This window comes from Phycodurus eques, chromosome 7 (assembly GCF_024500275.1).
Source record: "Phycodurus eques isolate BA_2022a chromosome 7, UOR_Pequ_1.1, whole genome shotgun sequence".
Classification (NCBI taxonomy): Eukaryota; Metazoa; Chordata; class Actinopteri; order Syngnathiformes; family Syngnathidae; genus Phycodurus; species Phycodurus eques.
In genome coordinates, this window is record NC_084531.1 from 20,638,411 (window position 1) to 20,665,093 (window position 26,683).

At 39.8% G+C, this 26,683-nt stretch overlaps 3 protein-coding genes across 4 annotated transcripts in view; 2 read left to right on the forward strand and 1 right to left on the reverse strand.

Annotated features, from left to right (window-relative positions):
- vmp1 (vacuole membrane protein 1) overlaps positions 1 to 5,570 on the forward strand; it is a 25,583-nt gene extending 20,013 nt beyond the window's left edge. Inside the window, 2 exon segments of the mRNA XM_061682109.1 lie at positions 1,215 to 1,314; positions 4,619 to 5,570. Coding sequence (XP_061538093.1) covers positions 1,215 to 1,314; positions 4,619 to 4,762 — 244 coding nt within the window. The 3' untranslated portion in view covers positions 4,763 to 5,570.
- tubd1 (tubulin, delta 1) lies at positions 4,403 to 13,061 on the reverse strand. Its single transcript, XM_061682108.1, has 8 exons — positions 12,762 to 13,061; positions 11,924 to 12,071; positions 10,081 to 10,297; positions 9,778 to 10,009; positions 8,271 to 8,435; positions 6,640 to 6,768; positions 6,377 to 6,560; positions 4,403 to 6,299 (listed from the first exon to the last, which is right to left on the reverse strand). The coding sequence occupies exons 1-8, from the start codon at positions 12,910 to 12,912 to the stop codon at positions 6,185 to 6,187; spliced, it is 1,341 nt and encodes a 446-aa protein (XP_061538092.1). The 5' UTR covers positions 12,913 to 13,061; the 3' UTR covers positions 4,403 to 6,184.
- Positions 13,062 to 13,451: 390 nt separating this feature from the next.
- On the forward strand, positions 13,452 to 26,145 carry rps6kb1b (ribosomal protein S6 kinase b, polypeptide 1b). 2 transcript variants are annotated; one of them, XM_061682106.1, is made up of 15 exons: positions 13,452 to 13,760; positions 14,781 to 14,824; positions 14,902 to 15,022; positions 15,108 to 15,176; positions 17,241 to 17,388; positions 19,495 to 19,552; positions 19,650 to 19,750; positions 20,535 to 20,625; positions 20,739 to 20,829; positions 20,937 to 21,044; positions 21,125 to 21,187; positions 21,970 to 22,047; positions 22,617 to 22,724; positions 22,798 to 22,910; positions 25,008 to 26,145. In XM_061682106.1, the coding sequence occupies exons 1-15, from the start codon at positions 13,692 to 13,694 to the stop codon at positions 25,261 to 25,263; spliced, it is 1,518 nt and encodes a 505-aa protein (XP_061538090.1). In that variant the 5' UTR covers positions 13,452 to 13,691; the 3' UTR covers positions 25,264 to 26,145. The 2 variants fall into 2 exon arrangements, with proteins under 2 accessions (XP_061538090.1, XP_061538091.1); XM_061682107.1 differs by lacking the exon at positions 14,902 to 15,022 and having other exon boundaries at positions 13,728 to 13,760.
- Positions 26,146 to 26,683: the final 538 nt, after the last annotated feature.

Below are 26,683 nucleotides of genomic sequence, written 5' to 3' on the forward strand. Positions count from 1 at the left end.
TTTGTTCAATTCATTTATTGGTAATAATATTATAGAAAATATTAAATATGTCAACATATAGTACAAGAAATATTGTTATTTTCTGATCTAAGCAGTGCACAACATAACTTAAAAACAATGGTACAAAATCAAATCGCTCAACAGAATTTCCAGCGTAAATACTATTTGATTTGTTTAATCAATCTCTAGGTAATATTTTTTTTTAATTATTATTTATTATTACAATACATCTACATACACAAAACAATGTTTTTGATTATTATACACTGCACAACTAACACAAAAGCAACTCACAGGAAAACACTATTTGATTTGTTCAAGCCATGTCTTGGCCTTAGTTTTTATAAAAATTAAGAAAACATGAAAAAGAAACATAATACAAAAACACCATTAATAGTTTGGTTATTTTTCTAATCTAAACTCACACAGAGCACAACAAATGATCTAATAATAATTATTATTATTATTATAATACCCACAATGAATGGATTTGGATGACCCTAGGACCTCATTTCAAGGCTGAATAAGAATCGTGCTTCTTTTTCATCAAGTCAGTGACATTCTGGTAGAAGTTTGGTGACTCGCCGGGATACGTGGTCTTTGTCTGTATTCCTGTGTGCTGGCATGACAACATGAGGAGGTAACAGCGAGTCTAATCGAATTGAAATCAGCCGTCATTGATGTCGGTTTAGTAGTCTCTCTACATTTGCTTAGTCGAGTCTAGACAGTGTGCTTTTGTCCTGATCTGACGAATTCTGTGGGAACATTAAGTGTTTCACTCAATTGTTTTTGTATTTTAAACAATTTGCTTTCAAAGTGCAGAAATCATGAGCCCATTGTGCTTTGCCCCACCCCCTGAAAAAGATAGCGTACCCTGCCTAATAAGGATGTAAGTACGCCCTGATTAGATGTCTTTGCACCCAGATGGTGGTAAGGGTGATGACATCATGTCGAGTCACTTCCCGGTTGAAGGGGCTGACACAAGTGCCCGAGGAGAGCTAAGGAGTATAAAAGGAGGGCTGTGGACCTAATGCTTCAGTTGCCTCTCCTCCTGCTGGACTCGCATACAGGATGGCTACTCTCAGGATCTTTGCTTGATAATGAATAGAAAAAGTTCATGCTCCGAGACCTTGGGCTGCACCTCTTATAGGTCTTTGGGTAAGTATAACAAAGTCATTCTGATCTATGTATTTTTTTGTTGTTGTGTTTGCCAGGTCTATACCCAAAGTAGGACCATCACTCCAGAAGCCCTTCAGCCATTACCTGGAAGCACAAAGGAACAAGCTGCATCATGGTGAAGGAAAGAAATCATCGGTAAGGACAAAACTCTTTCATTTGCAAATAGGCTTTATCTTCTAAATCAAATTAAGACCTTTGGTTACTGATTAATTAGTGGCCATGACATTTATACGTGCATCTCAATAAATTTGAATTAGAAAACTTCATGTATTTCTGTAGTTAAATTCAAAAACTCATATATTATATAGATTCACTACACAGTAAACTGTTTTATTTTGGGGGTGGGGGGTGATTTTACCTTTCTCAAATGAAAACCCACATTTTACCATCTCCAAGAAATAAGAATGTTACATAAGAAATGGTCAAAAATATTTTAATATGGAGATGAGTTTGGAATTTCCCTTCTGAAAAGTATTTTATGTGTTGAATAAATCTGTATAATGTATGATTTACACTTGGAATTGCAACGCTGAACTACAATGAACTATCCTACAGTATTCTAATTTATTGAGCTGGACCTGTACATGGCACATAACTTGACTTACGACTTCAAATATACGGTTTGGTCCAGAAGTATTTGGAGGGTGTTTTTGTGTTTTATCCTTTATACACAATGGATTTTAAGTAAAACTATGTGATTGAATTGTAGGCTTACAGCTTTAAGTTTCACCTAAAATATGGTGCAGTGGTGTGAAAGTGTTTGCCTGCTTCCTGGTTTCTTATTTTTTTTGCATGTTTGTCACACTTCAGTAGGATTCAGGTCAGGACTTTGACGAGGCCACTCCAAAGTCTTAATTTTGTTTATCTTCAGCCATTCAGAGGTGGACTTGCTGGTATGTTTTGGATCATTGTCCTGCTGCAGAACCGAAATTAGTTTCAGCTTGAGGTCACGAACAGATGGCCGGACTTTCATCTTCAGGATTTTTAGGAAGAATTCAGGAAGGGGCACAAATGCTTTTTCCCACCACTGCATTTAATAATAACTTTGTTTTTCTATTTAAATATATAGCAACACTGAATACTCGGGTTGTCCCGATCACTGATGATTTTCAGCTGATCGAGATTGGGTAAAAAATATTTTTGTAACATTCTAAATGTGGCAAAGTGACAAAATAATCCAAAGGTACAAAGATCTTGCCAAATGGAACAGTAATAGTTTCATTTTATATTAAACAATGTAACTTTTCAGGGTATTTTTTAGCACCGGTATAATATAAGTAACTGAAAGTGACACGCAAACTGTGTGTGTGTGTGTGTGTGAGACACTTTGTGTCTCACACACAGCACACACACACACACACAACTTTGTGTGTGACACTCACACACAAACAAAGTCTCTGCCCTCACTGAGCATGCGTTAAACTGTTTAATGACAACCCAGGTGAAGTTTACTGTTAAATTAAACATGCAACAAAAAGAATTACACACATTGTATATTTAAATACAAGACACACATGATTGTTTTAGAAATCGCAAGCTTAATGCTATCAGTCAATGGAAACCCCCATTGACAGGCTAGCTAGAATTACCATTAGATCACTGGTGGGATTTACCTTCAAATAATGTTTATCCACAAACTCTGTAGTAACACAGAGGCAGGTAAGAATACTCACAGGCATATATTCTTCCTAATCTGTGAAAAACGAGTGAAATTGTTTTATCGCGACGTTTTTTTTCTTTTTCTTTTTCCTCTCTCTCTCTCTCCACTGCAAACGTGTAGCTCCATGCATGCATCCCACCCCACTGCCATTAAGAGGCCACGGTGTGCTCAACAGGAACTGACTGTCTGACATGAAATCAGACTGAAATGTACCTGTTCAATTGGGAATAACAAAATAATTTCTATTTGCTAAATATATATTTTGTATTTCTATTTTTTAATATTATTTTACTTGTTACTTATTTATTTTTTGTTGTTGTTTTAAATATTAAAAGTTGAGTTTGGTAGTTATATGTTTTGGATCGGGACTCCGTATCGGCAGAAATTTAAAATCAAAGATTCAGACTCGGGTGCAAAATAATGTGATCGGGACATCCCTACTGAATACCTTAGTGTTTAGGGGCTCCATAGTGTATGAGTTACTGTTACAGAGAATAGCAAATAAATGGAATAATCTTCAAGGCTATGTCCGATCTCATCTTATGTGCTGTTCACTTTGTGAAAGTATCAAGACTTGCAAACAAGTAGCAAATGAAGGTTGCAGTGTATCTTCAGGATGGAAACTACTAATATTGTAATGTCCACGGACTCGAGACCTCAGACAGCCATGGACAACAAAGGATTTTTTATCCAAGTATTAAGGTTTATGGCCGTTTGTCCAAATAACTTTGAGCCCTTGCAAATCACGGTACTACTAAATTGCTGTAGTTCCTAAATAGTAAATGCCATATTTATTTAAAATCTTATTGTAATCTGCTGTACAAAGGAATAATCTTGTGGGGTGAACTCAAGAGCTTTCGAATATTACGGAACATCTGTATTTTGTTACGGAAATCACCGGACGTTGACTAGTTTTGGCCGTAACACTGATTGTTCCAGAAATTGGGGGTGCTTTGTGCATGCTATTTTAATACGCCCCTCGGCTGCCAAGCCACAAGGCAAAAGTTCCCTTTGCGTCTGGTGTTAATGCTTTGTAAGTCACTGAACATCGCCTCCATTGGAGCGAATAATATGCACTTGTTGCCATGTGGCTGAAGGAGTAGATAGGCGAAGATGAAGTCAAAGCCATGCTAATTGCTTAGCTATTGTGTCATGCAGTTGCAAAATATCGAAATAAGTGATTTGATGATACACTGCACACGTCATTTCAGAACGTGGGCAGGTTAAACGTGTGTTATTATTCCTAAATATTTGTAATATAATAATTTTTATTAGTCCCACAATGGGGGAATTTGCATGGTTTCAGCAGCAATTGTGGATATAGGAAATATAAATAGCAAGAGAAAACATGCATATAAAACTATTGCAACCAGTATTGTACATACTGTAGTGTCTGTGTCCATGGATGTCTTTAAGAGGCGGGGGCTGGTGAAGTGGCGTGCCCGCGAGTTTGCATGTTTAGGTGAGAGCTGTGGCCAACAGCAGCTTCTGCATGAGTTTGGTCACCATTTTATTGTTCTCCCGGCATTTTATTAACAACTGACAAGTGAATCAGCGACGGGGGACAATATAGTAAGTATGCAATGAAAACCCATTAAAAAGTATCAAAGTATAGCAAAGGCGCAAACAGTGACTCGTGATATACTGGGGGAACACAGAGTTAATAAGCGAATGATTTCTTTGGCTGCTACCTTTCCTCCATTATGATGCTAGTGAACTATTCATTTTGCAATAAACTGGCATAGCAATAAATAACCTACCATCACTGTGGCTTTCCAGGATGAGAACTGGCTGTCCTGGCTGTTCGAGAAGCTGGTGCTGGTCATGGTCTGCTATTTTGTCATCTCCATCGTCAACTCGATGGCTCAGAGTTACGCCAAGCGGCTGCAACAGCAAAGGCACTTGGTGGAGAAGACCAAGTGATGACAGGCGAAGCGGTACAAACATCCAAGAAGTGACTGCGCATTTGCGGCTGCAGCTTAGCCCGTGTCCTCTCATGACTTGCAGACAAACCTCACCCTTCACCTCCATGCTCAGAAGCTGAGCGCTCCAAAGCAGACTGTCCTTGGTATGTGTGTGTCTGTTTTTAAACATCTCTCTCCACCATTTTTGTTTTGTCTCATCTCACTTAGTGTGTGCAGAGCGCCTGGTTATCCTGCTAATTTAATGGTCTTACTTTCTGATGATTCCATACTTTGACCTCACAAGTGAAGCAGCGGTTTGGTGGTGTCTTCTGTGCACAGGCACTGCCTATCTGATGCGATGCCTTATGCAAAGATGGGAAAGTCTCAACTTCCCTTGAAACTAGATCTTGACTTTTTATTTAATTTTGTAATGTCTTTTATTTGTTTGGACAGTGTGCTGACAGGATAACTGGTTCTAGATGCTTTCTTTGCAGGGTTGGGATATCCTCATGATTTTGACTTGTTAGACAATACTTTATTTGCTCCTGGACTTGTCAGTCTCCTCCACCCCTCCAAAAAAAAAGGAGGAAGGAAAAGCAATATCAATGTAAAATGTCGTTGATAGTTTGCACATTGTGTCGATATCTTAATCATGAACATTATGCATAGATGTATTTCTAGTCTAACAGTATGTGGTGAGGAGTCACCTTGAATCCAACAATGTTATATCATTTGTAGTGACACTTTAAGGCAACTAGTCCCATTTCTAATTCTATGCTATTAGGTTGGACCCTGGATTGGATCATATATAAACACGTCAATAATGACACTTGTATCCAAGTGTGAGTCATTTGTTTGCTTGTTGTGCTAAGGCTGGAAATGTATATGTCCCTTGAAGAAATGATCGTCTTCCAGGTAAGTGAACAACCATATAAATGACAGCATCCAGTTTATGGTTGCTATTGGTATGTGATAGTCTCATGTTGGCCTCCTATTCCATTCTTCATGGTTCTTTTTTCAGCCTAGCAGTGTGCATGCATCTGGATCACCAAATTTCCACATCCTCAGCTAGCTTATCAGACTGGTGTTGGCTGTTAAGTCTCACATGGCAACAGTGGTCTGTAAGCTGACTGAAGTTGTGGGTCCTCAGCTGCCTTTTACCAAGGTGGAGTGTACTAACATCCTGTACTTGGAATTAGTTCGTTTTTTTATAACCAATGCTGAAACTGTTATCGTGTGGAATTAGTGTACAATAAATTTATGAAATTATTACGTGTCATCCCTTTAAATTGTAGTCTGTTATATGTGCCATAGGTGGTTCAAGCAACAAAAATAAATGTATTAATCATGGAATAACAAGTCACGTACAGTATTTGCTGCATGCGTGTATTGGTCACATTTTGTAAGCGTCCTCAAGGTAAAAGACAACTGCCATTCTGTTTTATCCATTACAGCCCAATTGACTGTAGCTGGAAATTATTTGCTCTGCAAAAGTAAAGCTTTCAAGGAAATCCACTTCTGAGAGCCCAAACCTTGTGTACTGATGGATGTAGGCCCTGTAACAAAAAATAGAATTATATAATCCTCTAAAATATGATATTTTTTTCCCCACACAACCCTAGGGCAAACTCACCTTGCAGCAAACATATTCCAAGCTTTTTTCACCATGTTGTCCAATGATTCAATCAGAGCTTGACTGTTGCTGACCAGCGTAGCTGTTTTTTCGTACTTATTAAAGGACACCGGACATTTCCACACGTTGAAAGCGTCTTTGGGTGAGAGCCATGAACTGTAAATAGCTGCATCGCTGAAGTCAACTAGTGGAATGGAGTATTTTTATTCACGTGTTATTTCTTTGAATCAAAAGCTGCTGGTGTTAAGTATGATCTGTCAAACCTGTCTCTGCACTGAACACATCTTTGCCTCTCAGTATAAGCAAATTGGCCAAGGAAGTGTTGACACTAGATCCGGTCAGACTCCTCGTCCGCTCTGAAACAGCCAATGGACGCACCTGCCAATCTATACCTGCCAACATATACAATGTTTTATAATATTAATTTTCAACAGAAAAGATGCATTTACAATGTCAGAAAACTGCTATAAGTATTATGATGTAATACCCATTTCAGCCTATTGTAAAACAATTACACCTAAAGGAAGTAGAAAATAGTTTTGTAGGAAGAATTTCCACAGGATTTTTTACAATCTTTATCCAATTGGAGTCATTGATGTGACTGGCTGTGACTGTGTCTGGCTCCCAATCCCCATTCAAGTTCATCCTAAGGATATTTGATTAGTTTAAGGTCAGGGCTCTGCAGGCCAATGAATTGGTAAGAAATAATAATTTATGTGCATCATGGTGTATACTGAAGTCATGCACACACTACAAAATTCTCCTAAGTGGGGCACCAATTACTTGGCAATTTAAAACAAGAACATTTCTGGAAAACATTACAAGACCTTCTTGCTTTGTGCCTTTTTTCAAAAGTGTACATAATTATACAAAGTAAATCTAAAGGTAGGCTTTTTAAAAATTTTCTCAGAACACAATTTTTAGGATGATTACTCACCTAGATTCTTGTGGATTAAAAATATTTTCATCTAACAGTCAGTTCCATAATCATTGGGACATCAACACAATTCTCATCTTTTTGGCTCTAAACACCATCACAATGTATTTGAAATGAAACAAGATGTGCTTTAAAAAGGACAGTTTGTCAAAATGCTGAGTATGGGGCAAAATTTGTGATGTCACCTATTGAAAATCTGATCAAAAAATGCTTTATGTTAGAGCAAAACAGTCCAACTATGTTATTTCTCAACATATCTCCAAGAGATATGGCAGAGCATCACCAAGGATGAAATCTAGCATCTGGTGATGTCTATGCGTTCTACACTTCAGGCTGCAATTGACTGCAAAGGATTTGCAACCAGTTATTAAAATTCAAAGTTTGATTTATGATTGTTAATTTGTCCCATTAATTTTGGTCCCTTGAAAAGTGCGAGTCATATGTAATTTTTTTTGTAATTCCTACACTTGTCACCTGAAGTAAATACTCTCAAAGCTGAAAGTCTGCAGTTAAAGCACATCTTGTTTGTTACATTTAGAATCTAATGTAGTGGTGTTGAGAGTCAAAAAGATGAGAATTGTGTCAATGTCCCAATATTGATGGACCTGACTGTAGCTACACCACTCTCCTTGGTGTGTACAGTTACTTGTGTTTGCAATATCAAATGAATTTCCTAGCAAGATTACATCTTTTTGTGTGACAAAATTCATTTGCGACATTCGTAGGACTGTTGTGTAGTATGGATGCCAAAGAAAATATTGATTCTTAAAGGAAATGCAAGCTTTTCAAACATAACAAATATGGTTTTACTCATTCATGTTGAGCACTAATTCTAATGATATTCTATTGATTAAGTTTGGCGTTATAATTTGTTTTTAGCAGACTGGATAGCATTTTTAGTTGACAGGCTACAGGCCTTGTCCTTTGTTAATGGAATCAATTTCTGGCTACACTTGCCTTGTTCCATTTTGGTGTTCGAGATGAGCATCTGGCGCAGGTCTTTGATCAGAGGTGACCATCCGAAGGTGGTGTATGCGATGAAGGAACTTGGCATCTGAGGGATGGTGCTCATGCTGAGCAGCTTGTACTCTGGGTGGCACACGAGGGCGCTTACAAGTTCACCTGAGGGGGAGCCGTAATGAAAGCATGCAATTAATGGTTGTACTGTACATCCTGTAAGTACTCCAAGGAAACCATCACGTGAGGCAAGTTATTTCCAAAATGATCTATATTTATATCCTGGCTCAACTGCAACCCTAATGAGGACAAGCGCTATAAGCAATGAATGGATGACTTTTCTATTGAGTTTGCTCATTCTCCTCCATTGTCTCCTTCTGTCTGGTCCGTTCAATACTGTGTGGTTTTCAGTTTCAGAAAAACCTCTATTTTGAAGTGGAAGGTCGATAACCCCAAACCGAGGTGAGGTGAGTGAGTGCTGTAAACAAATAAGTGACTACATGTTTCAGCAAAAAAGAAAAGAAAAAAACTCGTGCAGTGTTATTTTGCTATTCGCAAGGGTTTAGGGACCAAGCCCTAACGCAAATAACGAAAATCAGCAAGTAAGTGATGTCCAAGCTAAGAGGTCTATATAGATGCCACAAGATGGTGGCAAAGCACTTTTGTCTAAATGAAGCCTTTAAAAAGTATTCATACCCCTTGGACTTCTTTTACATTTTTTTGACCTTACAATCACAAACTTTAATCTATTTTGTTGATATTTTATATGATAGCCCAACACAAAGTAGTTTATAATTGTGAAGCGGATATACAGTTTTAAATTTTTTTAAATAAATAAATCACAGAAGCTGTCAGAGTTGATGGGAAGAGAGATGGTGCTTGTTGGAGGCTGCAAAAGACTTGAGACCGGGAAGGAGATTCGGGCTGGTTCTGGCCAGTGGGCCGTATGTTTGACACCCCTGATTTATATCAAAAAATATTCATGTGTTAGAATGATCCAGTCAAAGTCCAGACCTAAATCTTATTAAGCATCTGTGGCAAGACTTGAAAATTGTTCTTTACAGACACTCTCCATCCAATCTGGCTGAACTTGAGCTATTTTGCAAAGATGAATGGGCAAAATATTTCAGTGTCTAGATGTGCAAAGCTGGTCGAGACATACCCCAAAAGACTTGCAGCTGCATTACAATAATATTGACGCAGGGGCTGAATACAAATGCACACCACATTTTCCTGATTTTTATTTGCAAACAAATTTGAAAAACGAGATATCGTTTCCGGTCCACTTTACAATTATGTGCTAGTTTGTGTTGGTCGATCTCATAAAATTACAATAAAGATTCATTTTAGTTTGCGGTTGTAATGTGGCAATATGTCAAAGTTCAATGGCAGTGAATACATTTTCAAGGCATTGTAGCTCGTTTGCACGTAGATGCCAGCAAAGTGCGAAAGTCTAATCTAAGGTCCCAACACTGGCAATCATGCAGTGTGTCTTAGCCTCTCTCACCCAAAGGATTCCTGCTATAGACACCGTTGGAATCAGAGGTGAGCGCAGGCTGAAGGATGGCCCCCAGCTGATGAGCGATCACCTTGTTGATATCGGTGATGGAGATGTCTTTGATACGGAGCAGCTGACTGCACATCTTGTGCACCGTGTCATTCTCGTGCACCAGCAGTCCGTCAGACAGCTGGTACAGGTGACCCAGTGTTAGCACAGAGTTGTAGTTCTGGACAATCACCTGAAAGACAGAGCGGTTATTCCTTTGAAAGATTTTTTTTTTGTTAAACATGTCGATAGACGTCTTCATACCTCGCCTGTACTGTACGGCCAGGTGAGGTGGTTGACAATGAAGGATTTGGGGTAGATGTCCCGAAGACACTGTGTGACATAGGTGCCGACTCCAGAGCCTGTACCACCTGCCACACTCATCATGGCCATCAAACCACTCAGTCTGTCACACCGTTCCACCTCTCGCCGCGTGACGTCTTCCACTGCTTCTTTGTGACGGGGGCCCTGGACGCAAAACCTGGAGACCAGTTTTGAGCGTTACATGCAACGCTGATCTTGGTTTGTCACACATGATATGATGGGGGAGAATATTTGTATTTTAGTATTTTTGCAAGACATTATGCATTTTATTCACAATATTTCAAAAAAAGGTGAAAGAAATGTCCTGGTTCTATTAGAAATAATATTTAAACATTCCTCTTCAGCGTGCTGTTCACATTTTGACATAAGTCTTCAGCAGGAACGTGCACATTTTAAGGGGCAGGTGCTCCAGCCAAAAAATAGCCGCCCATCACAAAAATTTTTCATACAATTAAGAAAAAAACAGTAGTATGTATTTATGTACGTTAACTTAATCAACACAGTCAATAATACAACTACCAACAAATGAGGCAAAGGGAGGTTACAGTGGATATTAACAGTCAATACACTCCTGTTCAAATAACAGGAATGAGAAGGCTGTGGCCTGGGGGCAAGGCAGGACCAAATGCTTGTCAGATTTCAAAACACTTTGGTTAAAATTGAGGAAAGCGAGGGCAATTTTTATTTTAAATATTGATGAAGAAAAAAATGGGCTTCAGCAAAAAAGGTTTAGAGGTGCAACGATTGATCAACAACTAATTGATTACAAAATTAATCGATAACTATTTTGGATAAGGTGGCACGGCGGACGACTGGTTAGCACATCTGTCTCACAGTTCTGAGGTTGTGGGCTCAAATCCGCCCTCACCTGTGTAGAGTTTACATGTTCTCCCCGTGCCTGCGTGGTACTCCGGTTTCCTCCCACATCCCCAAAACATGCATGGTAGGTTAGGTGAACACTCTAAATTGCCCATAAGTGCGAATGGTTGCTTGTTTTTAATGTGCCGTGCGATTGGCTGGCGACCAGTTCAGCGTGTACCCCGCCTCTCGCCCAAAGACTGCTGGGATAGGCTCCAGCACGCCCATGACCCTAGTGAGGATAAGTGATGTAGAAAATAGATGGATGGATAATAATAAAGCAGACTGATTGTCTTTGTGTTTCATCAAAATACGACATTTGCAAACATCTTCTTTTACTTTGGAAAACAATGATCAACATTTTTGCCTATTTTCTAACATGCTACGGACAAAACCAGTAACTAAATCATAATCAATTTATGTTTGTGCATTTTATGCTCTGTCAATTAGAAATGATGTCCTGTTTTTGAATAAAAGGATGGGAAAATTTTGATTATTTATTTTATTTTATTTTTTTAAATCTGATTAATCAAAAAAAAAATCTATCGACTGATTAATCAATTATTAAAATAATCGTTAAGTGCAGCCCTAGGCACTTTTTGGGTTCAGGTCAAAGGGGCCGGTGATTGAGTACCTCTAATGGCTGTGTGTGCACGTGCCTGGTCTTCAGTGAACCTAACATGCATCTTTTTGGTTTTTGGAATGTGAGAGGAAAGCAGAGTACCCAGCGAATATGCAAACTCTACACAGAAAGGCGAGAGCTGAGATTTGAATCCTCAGAACTGTGAGGCAGACTTACCACTAGTATACCGTGTTGCCCGTGCCCCCAAATTTTATTTAAAATGCTAAATTTACTCCGAAACTAGTGCATCTGTTTTGCATACGACACTTTCTACATAAATCATACAAATTAAAGTCACCTCACCCATTGGCCCAATTGTTGCCACTCCCCTGCCGCTGGTTGAAGCTTGATGCAGCGTCATATTTCCACTTGCTAGATTTTGCAGTCTTGCTGAAATTCTGCTTGATGACTTTTGGCTCCATGTCAATCTGCACTGCCCTGGCAACAAGGTCTAAATCAAGAATGTAAAAAAAAAAAAAAAAACAGGATTTAAATCAGTGGTGACACACGGCATGTGTCAGAAAGGTTCCACGACGGGTGTCACAAAAGATGCATTTCATATCTGAAATAATAATAATCCCCTTGGAGTCTAACACACTATCCCAGCCTTCTCTGGCACCCCTTCATGAACTTATAGAAGGATTCAAACTGGATTCTCCGCAGCTTCCTCTCCATGGACATCTTGACGGGACTCCTTGATGACCCCCTTGATCTTGGCAAAGACGAAAAAAATCATACGGTGTCAAGTCGGGTGAGTAGGGTGATTGCTCGAGCACAGCAATGCTCATTTCGGAAAGGAACTGACAAATGGTCAGGGCATTGTGAGCAGGGTCGTTGTCATGGTGAAGCAGCCACAAGTTCACAACTGGTGTTTTCTCGCGCACTAAAAAAGCAAATGCTGTAGGCTCTTCTTATAGACATGTTGTTTGATCTTCAGGCCCACACTGAAGGATGAAAACTCATAAGTTTTGTTGTTTGGTATTGGTATATATCCTTTGTGACACTCGTCCTAGAACCTTTCTGACACATTTCGTACAAACATAAAAAGATCGTCAATAACACCGCTTGCTTTGAAAAATAAAAGAGGAAAACTATCCAGAGAAAGTGAGAAAACGTCGACGTAAGAGGATTAACATGTTACCTCCATCTTTAGTTTGGTGGAAGAAGCGTTCACAATTGGCAGTAGCGTATGTTTTCCTCTGGCCCGCCTGAGCGTCATTGTAGAGGGTCTCAAAGAACTCCAGACCCACCTGGTTGCCGCACTGACCCAGCTGGACCGTCACCACTGACATTTTTTTTTAATCCAAATAAGTATGGGGACTCTTACTATTGCATGTAGTTGCTACTAGCTACTGACCATCACTACAGTGGGTCGCAATGGTCATGTCTGAAGTTGGAAGCGGCACAAAAGGGTTTTTCATTGTTGCCGCCGTGACAACGGATTTCCGGTACGCGATTGTTGAACTTCAAGTTAAATGCTAAGTAGTCTTAAACCCACTTCATTAAGTCACGTGAGATCAGTCACAAGACCTGTAATGGAAATTGTACGTAAAAAAACATAATAATACTCAGATTTGATTGATACTCATTTTTGTATTATTCAATCGATATTTTTATTTGATTTTGTAGGGATTCGAAATATAGCTCACTCATAAATACTGTACATACTTTTTTTATTCACACACTGATAAACTATTTTTTTAGATTTCATTTCATTTTGAATTCCTCCTCAATGCTGCTCATTTACATTTAGTATGAGATTAAATTAATGATTTACAAGCACATTTAATTACCATTAAAAATATTTGAATCCCCGATGTGTATTCACCACGTTTAAATCATTTCTCAAGAAATCATTGCGGTCGGGGAGGACTTTTGACTCCGCGTTTATTGTTGTTTTGTGAGAGTTGAGAGATAGAAAAAATGCTTGGGTTACCGCCCCTTTGGTTGTGCACAGCACTGCGCTTGCTCAGTGTAGTAGCCGGTCATGGCGGCGGTGTGTGTTTGTCCATGAGGTGGGGGACGTAATTCTTGCGGTCTGTGACAGAGCGAACCGAGCGAAGCTGCTGCCATGGCCGGAGTGTTTGACATTGATTTGGACCAGCCGGAGCAAGATGTCTCCGATGACGAGACTGACGAGGTACTTTCAACGAAGCTTCCGAACGGAGCGGCTCGACTTGTTACAGCATGAACCCCTTATGCACAGTAGCTAGCGAGCTAGCCGTTAGCCTGCCTGCCTCCCTGCCTTCCATCCACCGCGGGCGGGCCGGCCTACTCTCGCAGCTGGAGCTCCCGGGCCTCCTCACGGGTAGCGTTACCACAAGCTAGCAAACATGCTCGCAACTTTGACCCTGCACTTCTTTCAGAGCTGCCAAATTAGTTGACTTTTATTCTACCCTATAACAGCGGCTAGTGGAACTGCGGCGCTCTGACGTTTAAATGCTATGGCTGTCATGTTGGAATTGTATAAGTACAACCTTTCTTGGCTCGTGAGTAGTAGTGATAAATGTGTCTCAGTGTGCCACAGTTTATTTTGGCAGTACTGTGACAGAGTGGCTCTGTGTGGAGTTCTAGCTTGTAGTGCAGCAGTATGTGTAAATGCACTAGCGCACTACTGTTTGTTTTGTGTACAGAAAACTGAATTTCCAAATGACGTTAAATGTATTTGCAAGTTCATAGCATTATCAAAATGTTTTTATTTGTATTGAAAATAAGTTCATATTTTAGTTTTGTTTTTTTGTCCACCGGCTGTATACATTTTGGCTATTGCGAAAGATCTTGCATATATTGATGTTCGGGAAACAGTCTTCTTGCGCCTCAACAGCTCATATTTATCGTGAAAATTAACACTTTCTTGGTAAACAGAAGGTTATGCAGAAAACCCAACTCACTTTGTACAATATTTTGCAAAATTACCATCTACAGCACATATGTAGCCTCCGGCCATCACCTTTTACTACCGTGTTGTGTTTATTAGGTATATATATGCTCTATTATTTTAATAGATGTTAATCAGAGCAAAAAGGGCATTCATTAAGTGGATAGGTAAACATTGTCTGGAAATAGAAAAATCATGATATACTTCCCTGGGTAAAAAAACATTTTATTGCTCACTTCGCTCTTTTCTTTGTTTGACATCAGGATATGCTTTTCCTTCCAGGCACAAATCAATGACATCATGGATCAGTGCAGTGGATTTGAATTGTAAGTATTGAATATCGGTAGTCAGCAGAGATTGTATGACTACGACGTATTTCTATGTATTGAATGTCTATTTGCAGTAACATGGAAGGTTGTGAGAAGATAGAGATATCAGAGGATAATGTCAATCAGGGGACAGAGAATATTAGACCAGAGTGTTTTGAACTGCTAAGAGTTCTGGGTAAAGGCGGTTATGGAAAGGTATGTGTTGGAGAGGCACAAAGCCTTGACTTATTTTATTATTATTATTTTCAAGCTCATGAATAATCTTATTCCATTTTTGCAGGTTTTTCAAGTTCGAAAAGTCGTGGGAGGTGCTTCAGGCAAAATATTTGCCATGAAAGTCTTAAAAAAGGTATGTTTGTGTCTCCCTTCTTAAATACAACTTCTTTAAATATAAAATGCTCATTGTTTCTAATACCCATAATACATTAGCGCTTCTTTCTGTAAATACAGTGGAACACAGTCAGTTTCAGGTTGCTGATTGACTTCCATTTATCCAGATTTGTCACCAATCATGTCATTGCATTTTTTTCCCCCTCAGGAACACATATCTGCAAAATTTGTTAAAATAGTTTTTCACTCACTGTACGTAACAAGTCAGGGAAGTAATATCAATTAATCGTGAGTTAAATTATTCACAGAATGATATAAAAGCATGTTCTTGTGCAGTCACTGAGATGCAAAAAAATAAACAATCACTAAATTTACAGTAATGATGAATGACATTTATGAGAGAATCTGTCTTATGTTTTATTACTTGCCACACAAGTGTAAAAAGAAAACAAACAAAAGAAAACGAAACACAATCCCTTAACTATGATTGAGTGACGTACTTATGGCGATTGTGCCGTCTTACTGCAACGCTGTAACTTATAGTGTATATGCCTCTACCTCTCTTCCAGCATATCAAGCCAAAGAAAAAGCAATACGCGCACAGTTGAACTGAGGTCTCGAGCGATATTCTGATATCTTGTGTGATGTCATAGATTACGACGGTTCAAAATGTGAACCTTTGGGACTTGGTTACATATTTTGATGGGGGGGAGAGGGGAAGTTTCCAAGTTGTACAAGATCAGAGGTTTTTAGCTTTTGAAGTTCCACTGCATTGTGTGTCCTCAAGGCCAGTGGTTGTGGTGTTAAAATTTCTGGGCCAGTTTGGAAGTTTGCCATGTGATCTGCTGTGCTGCAGCCTTGGCACTGTAAACACGTCTGCCTCAGGAGATTCTGTTTGATGCTCAAGTGGCTTCCCCTTGAATGACCCCCACAACTCCAGTGACTTGTTTAAGACATTATTTTTGAAGTTATAAAGCATTCTTGTGCAGCATCGCCTTTATAGTTGTGTGCGATAAAAGCCAGGGCCCATGTTTCTGAAGCCTTACGGTTTGGAATGCAGTCTTAACTTGCCTCGCATTTTTGTGAGAGTCACTTAAATTTACTGTTACATGAACCCTTCCTTTTACTCTGGATTGCACCATGATGACAGTGCGGCGGCAATTATGCAGCAACAGATCTAAAAGCTATTGAAAGACCATCTGGAGGTTTAGGTTAATTGCATTGTTTTAATAATTTTATACTATAAATATATTGTATGAAAGTACTATTTTAAAATTACAATCCATTGAATAGATATAAATATATAAAAAAGCTTTTCATTTAATGCCAGCCTGGTAATGTTTATCAGGGAATTTGTCTGCTCTTAACATTGCTAATGTAGCAATAAAATCAAGTCCTGCCATCCAGATAGAGTTTGAAATACAGTGGGCGATAGGAGGTCAATTATAATCCATGCTGGACCTCCAGATTTCTTCAGAGTAAATTTTCCCTATGGGAAATAATTGAAGTAGTAGGGTTCACTATATCCATCATAAAACCTTTATTAACTATACGGACAATATTTTGAGTCACATTTTAATATGTCTATTATCATACAACCTAATATACATTATAACAATCCTCTAAGGCAATGATTCCCAACCGCTTTGCTGCGAGACACTAACAGGTGGCTGCAGGAAATTTCACTTAGTTGGTCCGAAAGTGATTATTTTCAACAAAAAATATTCTTCCACGACCATCACACATCAGCAGTATTTCAGTACATATACTTTTCATGTCATTGTTTAGTGGTGTGGGGATTTTTCTAATGTAAAATATGTTCTTTGACTCAATGAAGGTTGGGAAACACTGCTCTAAGGTGTAAGGGATAATTCTTCATGTAGCTGAGTACCAAGAAAAACAAGGATACACATTTGATCTGCCACGTTAGCAATCATTAACAAATGTCACTCTATGTGGAGGCCGATCAATGACTCACCTCAGTACACACCTCTCACTCTTGTAGACCAGTGAACAAACTCTCTTGTTAGGTTGTAAAACTCAGCTTAATGTTTTGTTGTGATTGTTGTTGGCTGTGTGACAGGCAATGATTGTACGCAACGCCAAGGACACAGCCCACACCAAGGCGGAAAGGAACATCCTGGAGGAGGTGAAGCATCCTTTCATTGTCGATCTCATCTACGCCTTTCAGACAGGCGGGAAGCTGTACCTCATTCTGGAGTACCTGAGCGGTTAGTGCAACAATGTGCACACCTGACACACAAACAGTAAAATCGCAAAACTAAAGGAGAACACAACTGGTTATAGGGGACTGGTCAACATGCAATGTGTTTGTATTCCAATGCAGTTTTTCCTATTAAGAATAATGGAAATAAATTAAGGCGGCATGGTGGCCGACTGGTTAGAGCGTCAGCCTCACAGTTCTGAGGATCTGGGTTCAATCCCCGGCCCCGCCTGTGTGGAGTTTGCTTGTTCTCCCCGTGCCTGCGTGGGTTTTCTCCGGGCACTCCGGTTTCCTCCCACATCCCAAAAACATGCCTGAATTGGAGACTCTAAATTGCCCGTAGGTATGAGTGCAAATGGTTGTTTGTTTGTATGTGCCCTGCGATTGGCTGGCAACCAGTTCAGGGTGTACCCCGCCTCCTGCCCGATGACAGCTGGGATAGGCTCCAGCTCGCCCGCGACCCAAGTGAGGAGAAGCGGCTCAGAAAATGGATGGATGGAAATAAAATAACCTATTCAAATTCTTGCCATCATAAAACCTTTATAAACTGTCCAATGAAGTTTTTCTTGGAACATGTACACATTCTCAATTAACTGGCAAAGAAGTGTCAAAACAAGTTAGGTGTTACAATAATCTCATAACACTAAACAAGTGACAATGCGTATAACAGCTAGCCAGTCTCACGTCTCTTCAGCATCCACACCTATGCTCAAACAACAATTAGTTTTGGGATGGTATACACCCTTATTGCTTTGAATATAAATCCGCTTACTTTACCTGGTATCAAGTATCACTAACATGTTATATACACTATATTGCCAAAAGTATTCGCTCACCTGCCTTGACTCGGATATGAATTTAAGTGGTATCCCATTCTTAATCCATAGGGTGACATCAAAAACTGAAGTTATAAGATCTTTAACTCTTTTAGGAAGGTTTTCCATAAAGTTTAGGAGTGTCTTTATGGGAATTTATGACCATTTTTTCAGAAGCGCATTTGTGACGTTACACACTGATGTTGGACGAGAAACCGCTCTAATTCATTCAAATCATTCACACTAATGATGGACGAGAAGGCCTGGCTCACTGTCCACTTGAAATCAACCCAAAGGTGTTCTATAGGGTTGACGTCAGGATTGTGCAGGCCAGTCAAGTTCATCCTCATAAAACTCTCTCATCCATGTCTTTATGAACCTTGATCCTTGCACTGATGCACAGTCATGTTGGAATAGGAAGGGACCATCTCCAAACTGTTCCCACAAAGTTGGAAATGTCTAAAATATTAGGCCATTAGCTCCAGTGAAAGGAACTCTGAATGCTTCAGCATACCTAGAGATTTTGGACAGTCAAACAGTTTGGGGATGAACCATTCCTGTTCCAACATGTCTGCGCACCAGTGCATAAAGCAAGGACCATAAAGACATTGATGAGAGAATTTGGAGTGGATGAATTTGACTGGCCTGCACAGAGTCCTGCCCTCAACCCAATAGAACACCTTTGGGTTGATTTCAAGTGGACAGTGAGCCAGGCCTTCTCGTCCATCATCAGTGTTTTACCTCACAAATATGCTCCTGGACAAATGGGTAAAAATTCTCATAAACTCACTCCTAAACCTTGTTGAAAGTCTTCCCACAAGAGTTGAAGGTGTTAAGCTGCAAAGGGTAGGCCAGCATCATATTAAACCATATATATTCAGAATGAGATATTACTTAAAATCATATGTGAGTCAAGGCAGGTGAGCAAATACTCTTACATGTGACATCTTGCGAAGTTTGTTGACGTCATGGATCTCGTATTTCAGCAACATATTTCACCAGAAAATTGTACAAGCTTTTGTGATTGGCTGGCTACTAATCCAGGGTGTACCCTGCCTCTCGCCCAAAGTCAGCAGGGATAGGCTCCAGCTCACCTGTGACCCTGAGAAGCATGATGAAGAATTGTACAATGTTAGGGACATTTAAATGTAACGTTTGCACCTCAAATATACACTATACTTACAATACAATAGTCTACTGTCTTGGAAAAACATCAAGTTGTGCTTTTCTGTGGAAGGGTCAGGGACTATCTCTGGGGAGGTATGTATTCACTCATGCTGCTGTGTATTTCTTTGCAGGAGGAGAACTTTTCATGCAGCTGGAGCGGGAGGGCATTTTCATGGAAGACACAGCCTGGTGAGTTAAAAAAAATTAAACATGCCCTGTGTGTGGGGCAATTTAGTTTAGGCTTTAAATGCGAAAGTGCCAATTGAGATATTGTCTTGCTGTGTAGTTTCTACCTAGCAGAGATCTCCATGGCTCTAGGTCACCTGCACCAGAAGGGCATCATCTACAGAGACCTAAAGCCTGAGAACATCATGCTAAACAATCAAGGTGCGTGAGAGCTTTAAGATATTTGTGAGATGACAAAACTGTGTAACAACAGCCATCATTATCTGTATTGTGTTATTTAATATAATATGTGAGAAGCAGAAACATACTTTCATTTTCACTGTTGGCGGTGCTTGAGCAGATTTCAAGGACCACCACCAAAACAGGACATCTCAAAAGCAGATGAAAAAACACTATCAGTGAATTAAACTTAACAATAATGCCAACATTCCAGCAGATGGCGCCAAAGTAATTTTATTGCTTTGGCCTGAGTGCAAAAACAGCAAATATAATTCAAATTACAATCTTACTGTTATTACACGTACAATGAAATAAGATTTTCAGTGAATAACAGAGGATAAAGTTATTAAAAAAAAATAAAAAATCTGCGGATTTAAGACTAAGAAGAAGAATCACCTTTTATTGTCATGAACATGCATGCATGCACACGAAATTTGTTCTCTGCATTTTACCCATCACATACACATGTTAGTGGAACACACTGGAGCAGGAGGCAGCTGAAGCGCCCGGGGAGCGTTTTGGGGTATCAGTGTCTTGCTCAAGGACACCACAGCCGTGAGTCAAGGGGACGTTGGCGGATGGTCCAGTCGGAGTCTTGAACCTAGGTCACCCACGGTGGCAGGCAATGATCTTTATCATTGGGCCACGGCTGCCCCAATTTGCAAATGCCATACTGCGAATATGCAGCTGTTCACTGTATAACTGAGATCTTAAACTGATTATATTTCAAACCTTCTAACTGTGTGTGCGTACGTGTTCCCTCCAGGCCATGTCAAGTTAACAGATTTCGGACTGTGTAAAGAGTCGATTCACGACGGTACAGTCACCCACACGTTCTGTGGTACCATTGAATACATGTAAGTTGCTCCTCCCCACTCGACACTTACATACACAATTGTGCTTCTGTACTGTCCACAGACTTATCGTCTTGCATGCTTTTTGAGTAAGACACACCTTCTCATTGGTACAGGGCCCCAGAAATTTTAATGCGAAGCGGACATAACAGAGCAGTAGATTGGTGGAGTCTGGGTGCTCTGATGTACGACATGCTCACTGGGGCGGTCAGTGTAACTCACAAAGTTGCTTCTTTTGTGCCTACCATTACAAATCCTAATGTAGTATGAATCCTGCGTTGATTGAGGAATTATTTTTGATCTTGCGTCCATAGCCGCCATTCACTGGCGAAAACCGCAAAAAGACCATCGATAAAATCTTGAAGTGCAAGCTCAGCCTCCCACCCTACCTCACACAGGAAGCCAGAGACCTCCTGAAACGGGTAGTGTTTTTGACCTCAATGTGACTCTGAAGTTACTGTGTTTAGACATGCTTTTCTCATGACTTAAAATGTGTGGGCAGTTGCTGAAGAGAAATGCCTCATCGCGGTTGGGTGCAGGCGCTGGGGATGCCACAGAGGTGCAGGTGAGCCTCCGCTTCAAATAGGAAGAGAAGCAACTTCAGCATATCATGCGACACTTCAGCAAATCATGCGAGACCTTGACATACCTTATTGGAGCACAGCTCAACCAACGTCAAAGTATTAACTTGGTGCGTTAGTCTTCATACAACACGTGAAAGATGGAGCGTTCCTTACAAGGGGTGTTAAGAACGTGTGAAGAGAAGATGCTGTCCGTCTGCTGTACGTGTCATCATTTTTTATCAAAAGTGCAGCGGTTTCATGTTTAACATTCGTGGTTAGCTTCTTTTTGCATAAGTTATTTTTTAATATGAGATGTGTGTGACACACCTGCGAAGCGACTTATTTTGTATGCCCTTCTCACGTGTGTGAATGTTCACTTGCAGTTTCCCCCACTGAGGTGAGTTCTGTCTGAAAGGAACAGGCGACTAAATTCAACCTCTAATGTTATGCCTCCGATGCACCAATTCACCAGGAAGCCATTATAAAAGAGGCTAAAGTTAGTGTTTTATTAATTTAATGCTACTATTACAGTGTTTTTTTCTTACACTTGTTTGACCATTAACAATGTTAACTTGGCTTCCATAATTGGTGCTTGTACAGTTGATAAAGGTTTATAATGGTGACAGTTTAATTCTTGAACGAATGAATTTAGATTGAATAATTTCCTTTGGGGAACAAATTGTGTTTGATCCTATAGGGTCTACTTTATTTCTATAAATACACAAGAGCACGATGACCCATATAAGGCACTTGACTTTTTATGGCTCATTGTCATGTCCCACAGGCACATCCCTTCTTTCGACACATCAACTGGGAGGATTTGCTGGCTCGTAAAGTGGAGCCGCCCTTCAAACCTTTCTTGGTGAGTAGTAGGGAACCACAGTGTGTTTACAACTGCACTTTTTTTCATTTATTTAGGTATATTTTAGATCCAGTTCATTGTGCACCGTTAATGCCCTCGAAATGTAATAATTACAGTAAATAGTTTAGTACCTTCTGTAGTAGCTTCAGAAAATGGATAGATGGATGGGTGGATTTTTATGAAAAACAATTCTAAGCCATGACAATAAAACAATGAAATTGAATAACTTTAAGCACGGCGGTAACTGAATGAGTCTTCTTACCAGTCGTAACCTCAAAACATCCTATGTCAGGACTGTCATAAACATGACCCTTTCCCTGTGTTACTGTTGTACCTTACGAGTTAAATTTGTTCCCTGACCAAGCTCATAATTCAATTTACATGTATATCAAATCGATTTTCCCCATTGAAATGAACTGAGATGCCATTAATCTGTTCCAGTCCCTGCAAATACACATTTTTTGCGTATATTAAATAGAGAAAAATAGCACTGTATTGTATAAAATATAAAGATAAGTGAGTGGAGAGAATTGCAGTATTGATGAATTCACCTCTCTCCGGCTTTGCAGCAATCAGCTGAAGACGTGAGTCAGTTTGACTCTAAATTCACCAGTCAGACGCCAGTCGACAGCCCTGATGACTCAACGCTTAGTGAGAGTGCCAATCAAGCTTTCCTGGTAACATCTGCTCATTGGACTCATCGGAATCTTCACACTGCTTCCCTCTGATGTCCCCTATACTTCCTTACAGGGGTTTACGTATGTGGCTCCTTCAGTCTTAGAAAATATCAAAGAGAAATTCTCCTTAGAGCCAAAAATCCGTTCACCTCGACGATTCATTGGCAGCCCAAGAACGCCTCTCAGGTAAAACAGCTACTGTATGTTGTCACCTATCATAGTGTGTGATCAGTGTTAAGTAACATTGGCTAAAAAAAAAAAAAAAAAAGACTGTTTGGATGTAACTGTTCATTATTATCTTTATAAAGGCAATATTTCTGATACATATTGGATCTCATTAGATTGCACATACCTGTATGTGATTCTGTCACGATGCAAGGACAATAATGTAATAAGATGCATGTTTAGAGGCATGAATTTATAAGATCAAACAAAACACATTACAGAGTAGGCAAGAGTTAAATTGTAGTCCCACGTTGAGTCACAATATGCTGGGCAACACTGAGGTCTACTGGAAGAAATGCAGTGTAATCGACAGCAGTAAGAAGAGGCGGAGAAGATCCCCAACTAATTCCGTAGTCCCAAACAGTAATGTTTGATGTTTCCACAGAGCAGAGAATTATATCCCTGTACAGAATGTGTATGCTTTGTTTGTCTGTCTTGTCCGTGTGTGTTAAAGAAGCAGTTGTTAGTTTCAAAGTTTATAATTACCATAACTTCTGAACTAATTTCTATTAGCCTGTCTTAGGCAGTACACCATATGTTAGTAGTAAGCTAATGGACCTTCGTCAAACGGAAATTATATGGTTTGGTTAACCTTTTGTTGTATACTCCGTGGGCACCACGGTGGCCGACTGGCTAGCACATCTGACCCGCAGTTCTGAGGACCTGGGTTCCAGTCCGGCCTCCCCTGTGTGGAGTTTGCATGTTCTCCCCATGCCTGAGTGGGTTTTCTCTGGGTACTCCGGTTTCCTCCCACATTCCAAAAGCATGCATGGTAGGTTAATTGAAGACTCTAAATTCCCCCTAGGTGTGATTGTGAGTTCGAATGGTTGTTTATCTATATGTGCCTTGCAATTGGCTGACAACCAGTTCAGGGTGTACCCCGCCTCTCGCCCAGAGTCGGCTGGGATAGGGTCCAGCACTCCCGCGACCCTAGTGAGGATAAGCAGTACAGAAAATGGATGGATTGATTTATACTCCATTTGTATGTGTTGCTGCTCCGGCGCACTTGTTTGAAGGTTTCTAATTAATTAACATTTTCCCTAATTTTTCACGAGTCTTCTTTGGTGTTTTGTATTGTACATTGTTGCTGCTTGAAAGTTTGTGTACTCTCCCGACATGGTCACTTTTTGTAAAAAAAAAAAAAACAAAAAAAAACATTAACCTTGTTAAACATGCATCCAAATCCCAACATGTAACGAATACCTTCCAAGAGAGGTTGGAGTGTCATCAGATATGCACCAATTTATTCAGGTCTCACCACAATGTTTAAATTGGATTAAGGTCCAGACTTTGAATATGCCAATTCACAATACGAATCCTCTGTCTTTGATGCCATTCCTTTGTACCTTTTTTCTGGTCAAGAATGTATTAATACAGCTGGAAATTCATGACTCTTAAAATACAATGAATTCATCCAGGTCCAGAAGTTTAAAAGCAGCCCCAGACCTTCACATTTCCACCACCATGCTTCATAATTGGGAGGAGGTTCTTTACTTCATATGCAGTGCTGACTTTTCTCCAAACGTGTGTGTGTGTATGTGTTTTTTTTTGTTTTGTTTTTTTACAGTGACCATGTCAGGAGGGTTCAAAAACTTTCAAGAAGCACTGTATGTTAGAATTACGCAGACTTTCGTTAAACAAAATGACATGGGTTGGTTGAACATTTTAGTGTTCAAATATACACTAATTAAATTATCATCAGTTTTACAGTAAACTTCAACTAGGAGTGACAAACAGCTTGAAGCAAGCCCACTTTGCCCCTTATTTGGAGAACTGTGTGAACAAGTCATCTAAGTGATGTTACACAATAGTCTCTCATTTCTTGAGAGTGAGAACAGCTGCTCAGGAATGCTTTAAAAAGTGTCTTTTAATAAATTCAAATGAAGGTTAAAGTGTGTGGGAGAGGTAACACTATTTTTTAAATGATACAGAAGTTCACTGTATTTTAATTGTCTAATCTATAATTGCATTGTATTGCTTCTCCAGGCATGAATTACTTGTTAAATTAGCTTAACATTGCATTTCCTTTTGTTTCCCTTTCTCCTTCCATCCTTTCAGCCCAGTCAAATTTTCAGGAGGGGACTGCTGGCCGCGGAGTGTCGTCCTCCCCAGCGGAGGGCCGAGTCTCCTCCAGTCTCCTCAGGACCAGGCCATGGAAGTTTCCACTCCAGAGCAGATGGATGTGACCACCAACTCTGAGGCCTCTGCCCCTCTTCCAATTCGTCAGCCTGCCGGGGTTAACCTGGCTCAGATGAAGCAGCAAGCGTACCCCGTGGTGGCCAAAAGGCCCGAGCATTTACGTATGAACCTATGACCCAGCTCTCCTCTTCAAAAGTTGATTTCTTGACTTTTAAATTTTTCCTTTTTTTAGAAGCAAAGCAAAAAGGTATGGATGCCAGAGACATTGTCAATCAAATCTTGCCCATCCACACACTACATGTGCTGTCACTGCACAGCGGTGGAATGCTGGTCCGGGACGCCAGCGTGCCTCGGTTCATTCATTCAGTGTTACAGTCTTGCATTGTCGTCGCAACATTTCTCTGCCAACACCTCTGGTTTCACATTTGACCTCCACACACCACATCTTATCAAACTGGAGTCAAGAAAGACCGGAGAAGTTCTGAGAAGCTACAACAAGAGATTTTAGGGGAAAGCGTGGTCTGCTGTACAAAAAGACATCAAAAGTGTGCTGTTTCAGTGAATTCCATTCAAGAAGTTGCTCATGTTGCTGGGAGACAGCAAATGATTCCCGATTCCATGACAAAAGGTTTAATTAGGTTTATAGTTCAAAAGAGAGGTATTGGTGGCTATAGCGGTCATCTAATTTTGAGCTATACATCAGTTATGAATCTGAGGGCCTAAACCGGTAAACACATCAAAGGTTTGAAAAGTGGACTTTTTATCTTTGGGGCGACATTGTGGGTAAAGTGTGCTTGGAGGCACATACTGAATTAAGATGCATCCCCTTCTGGGATTCCTGGTTGAATTATTGTCATTTGACATTTGTTTTGAAGAAACACCACCTCACTGTCGCTCCCCCCAGTGCTACCAGTTGATCGGAACACTTTCCAGTTAAAATGCTCTCCAAAAAATTTCAGGCTGCATTATTAGCTACTTGCATCAAGCTCACTTGTTTGGGAGGACATTTTAAAATTCCTGGTTAAGCAAGGGGAATCAAAATAAAATGCAAAAATATTGTGTGTCCTCTTGTGTGTGACAGCACTTAACACTCACAGCCATCAGTCATTTTATTTAATGACAAATTTAATTTACATCAAGGAACTGTTGAGATTGCCACTTCTCTGTCCCTTTCATAGTTTCATAATTTGAAACCTAGATTTTAACGTTAATGTAATGTTCAAGAACTGGTTTCCATTATTACAAAATGGCAAATATTTCTTTTGACCAATTAAACCAGCCCAACCCACAAGATTCAAAATTACAATATAAAATACCTTACATATCAACTATATCCTCCAAATGATGCAGTGCAGTTTGCAGTCAATAGATTTGTTAAGTACAAGTTTGGCAGGCATTGTAGTAGGAATGGACTGATTAATTGATCATGAAGATTTTGTGCAATTGATAGTCTTGAACAGGAATTCAGAACATTAGAGAGATCCCAATGTCAAATGACATAGTCAAGTCAAATAGTTTGTTAGTCCCTAAATTTGTGGATTTAATATGGGTGCAGTTTGGAGTTGAAGAAATTGTTAATTACAGTTGCAATCTGG

Coding starts and splice junctions, on each gene's coding strand:
- tubd1 (XM_061682108.1), bottom strand. CDS start 12,912: ATGTCAGTGGTGACGGTCCAGCTGGGTCAGTGCGGCAACCAGGTGGGT. Junction 6,769..8,270: donor GAACACCAAAATGGAACAAG/GCAAGTGTAGCC, acceptor ATATGTTGGCAG/GTATAGATTGGCAGGTGCGT. Junction 6,561..6,639: donor TGTGTTCAGTGCAGAGACAG/GTTTGACAGATC, acceptor CCATTCCACTAG/TTGACTTCAGCGATGCAGCT.
- rps6kb1b (XM_061682106.1), top strand. CDS start 13,692: ATGGCCGGAGTGTTTGACATTGATTTGGACCAGCCGGAGCAAGATGTC. Junction 13,761..14,780: donor CCGATGACGAGACTGACGAG/GTACTTTCAACG, acceptor TTTTCCTTCCAG/GCACAAATCAATGACATCAT. Junction 22,911..25,007: donor AGCCCAAGAACGCCTCTCAG/GTAAAACAGCTA, acceptor CCATCCTTTCAG/CCCAGTCAAATTTTCAGGAG.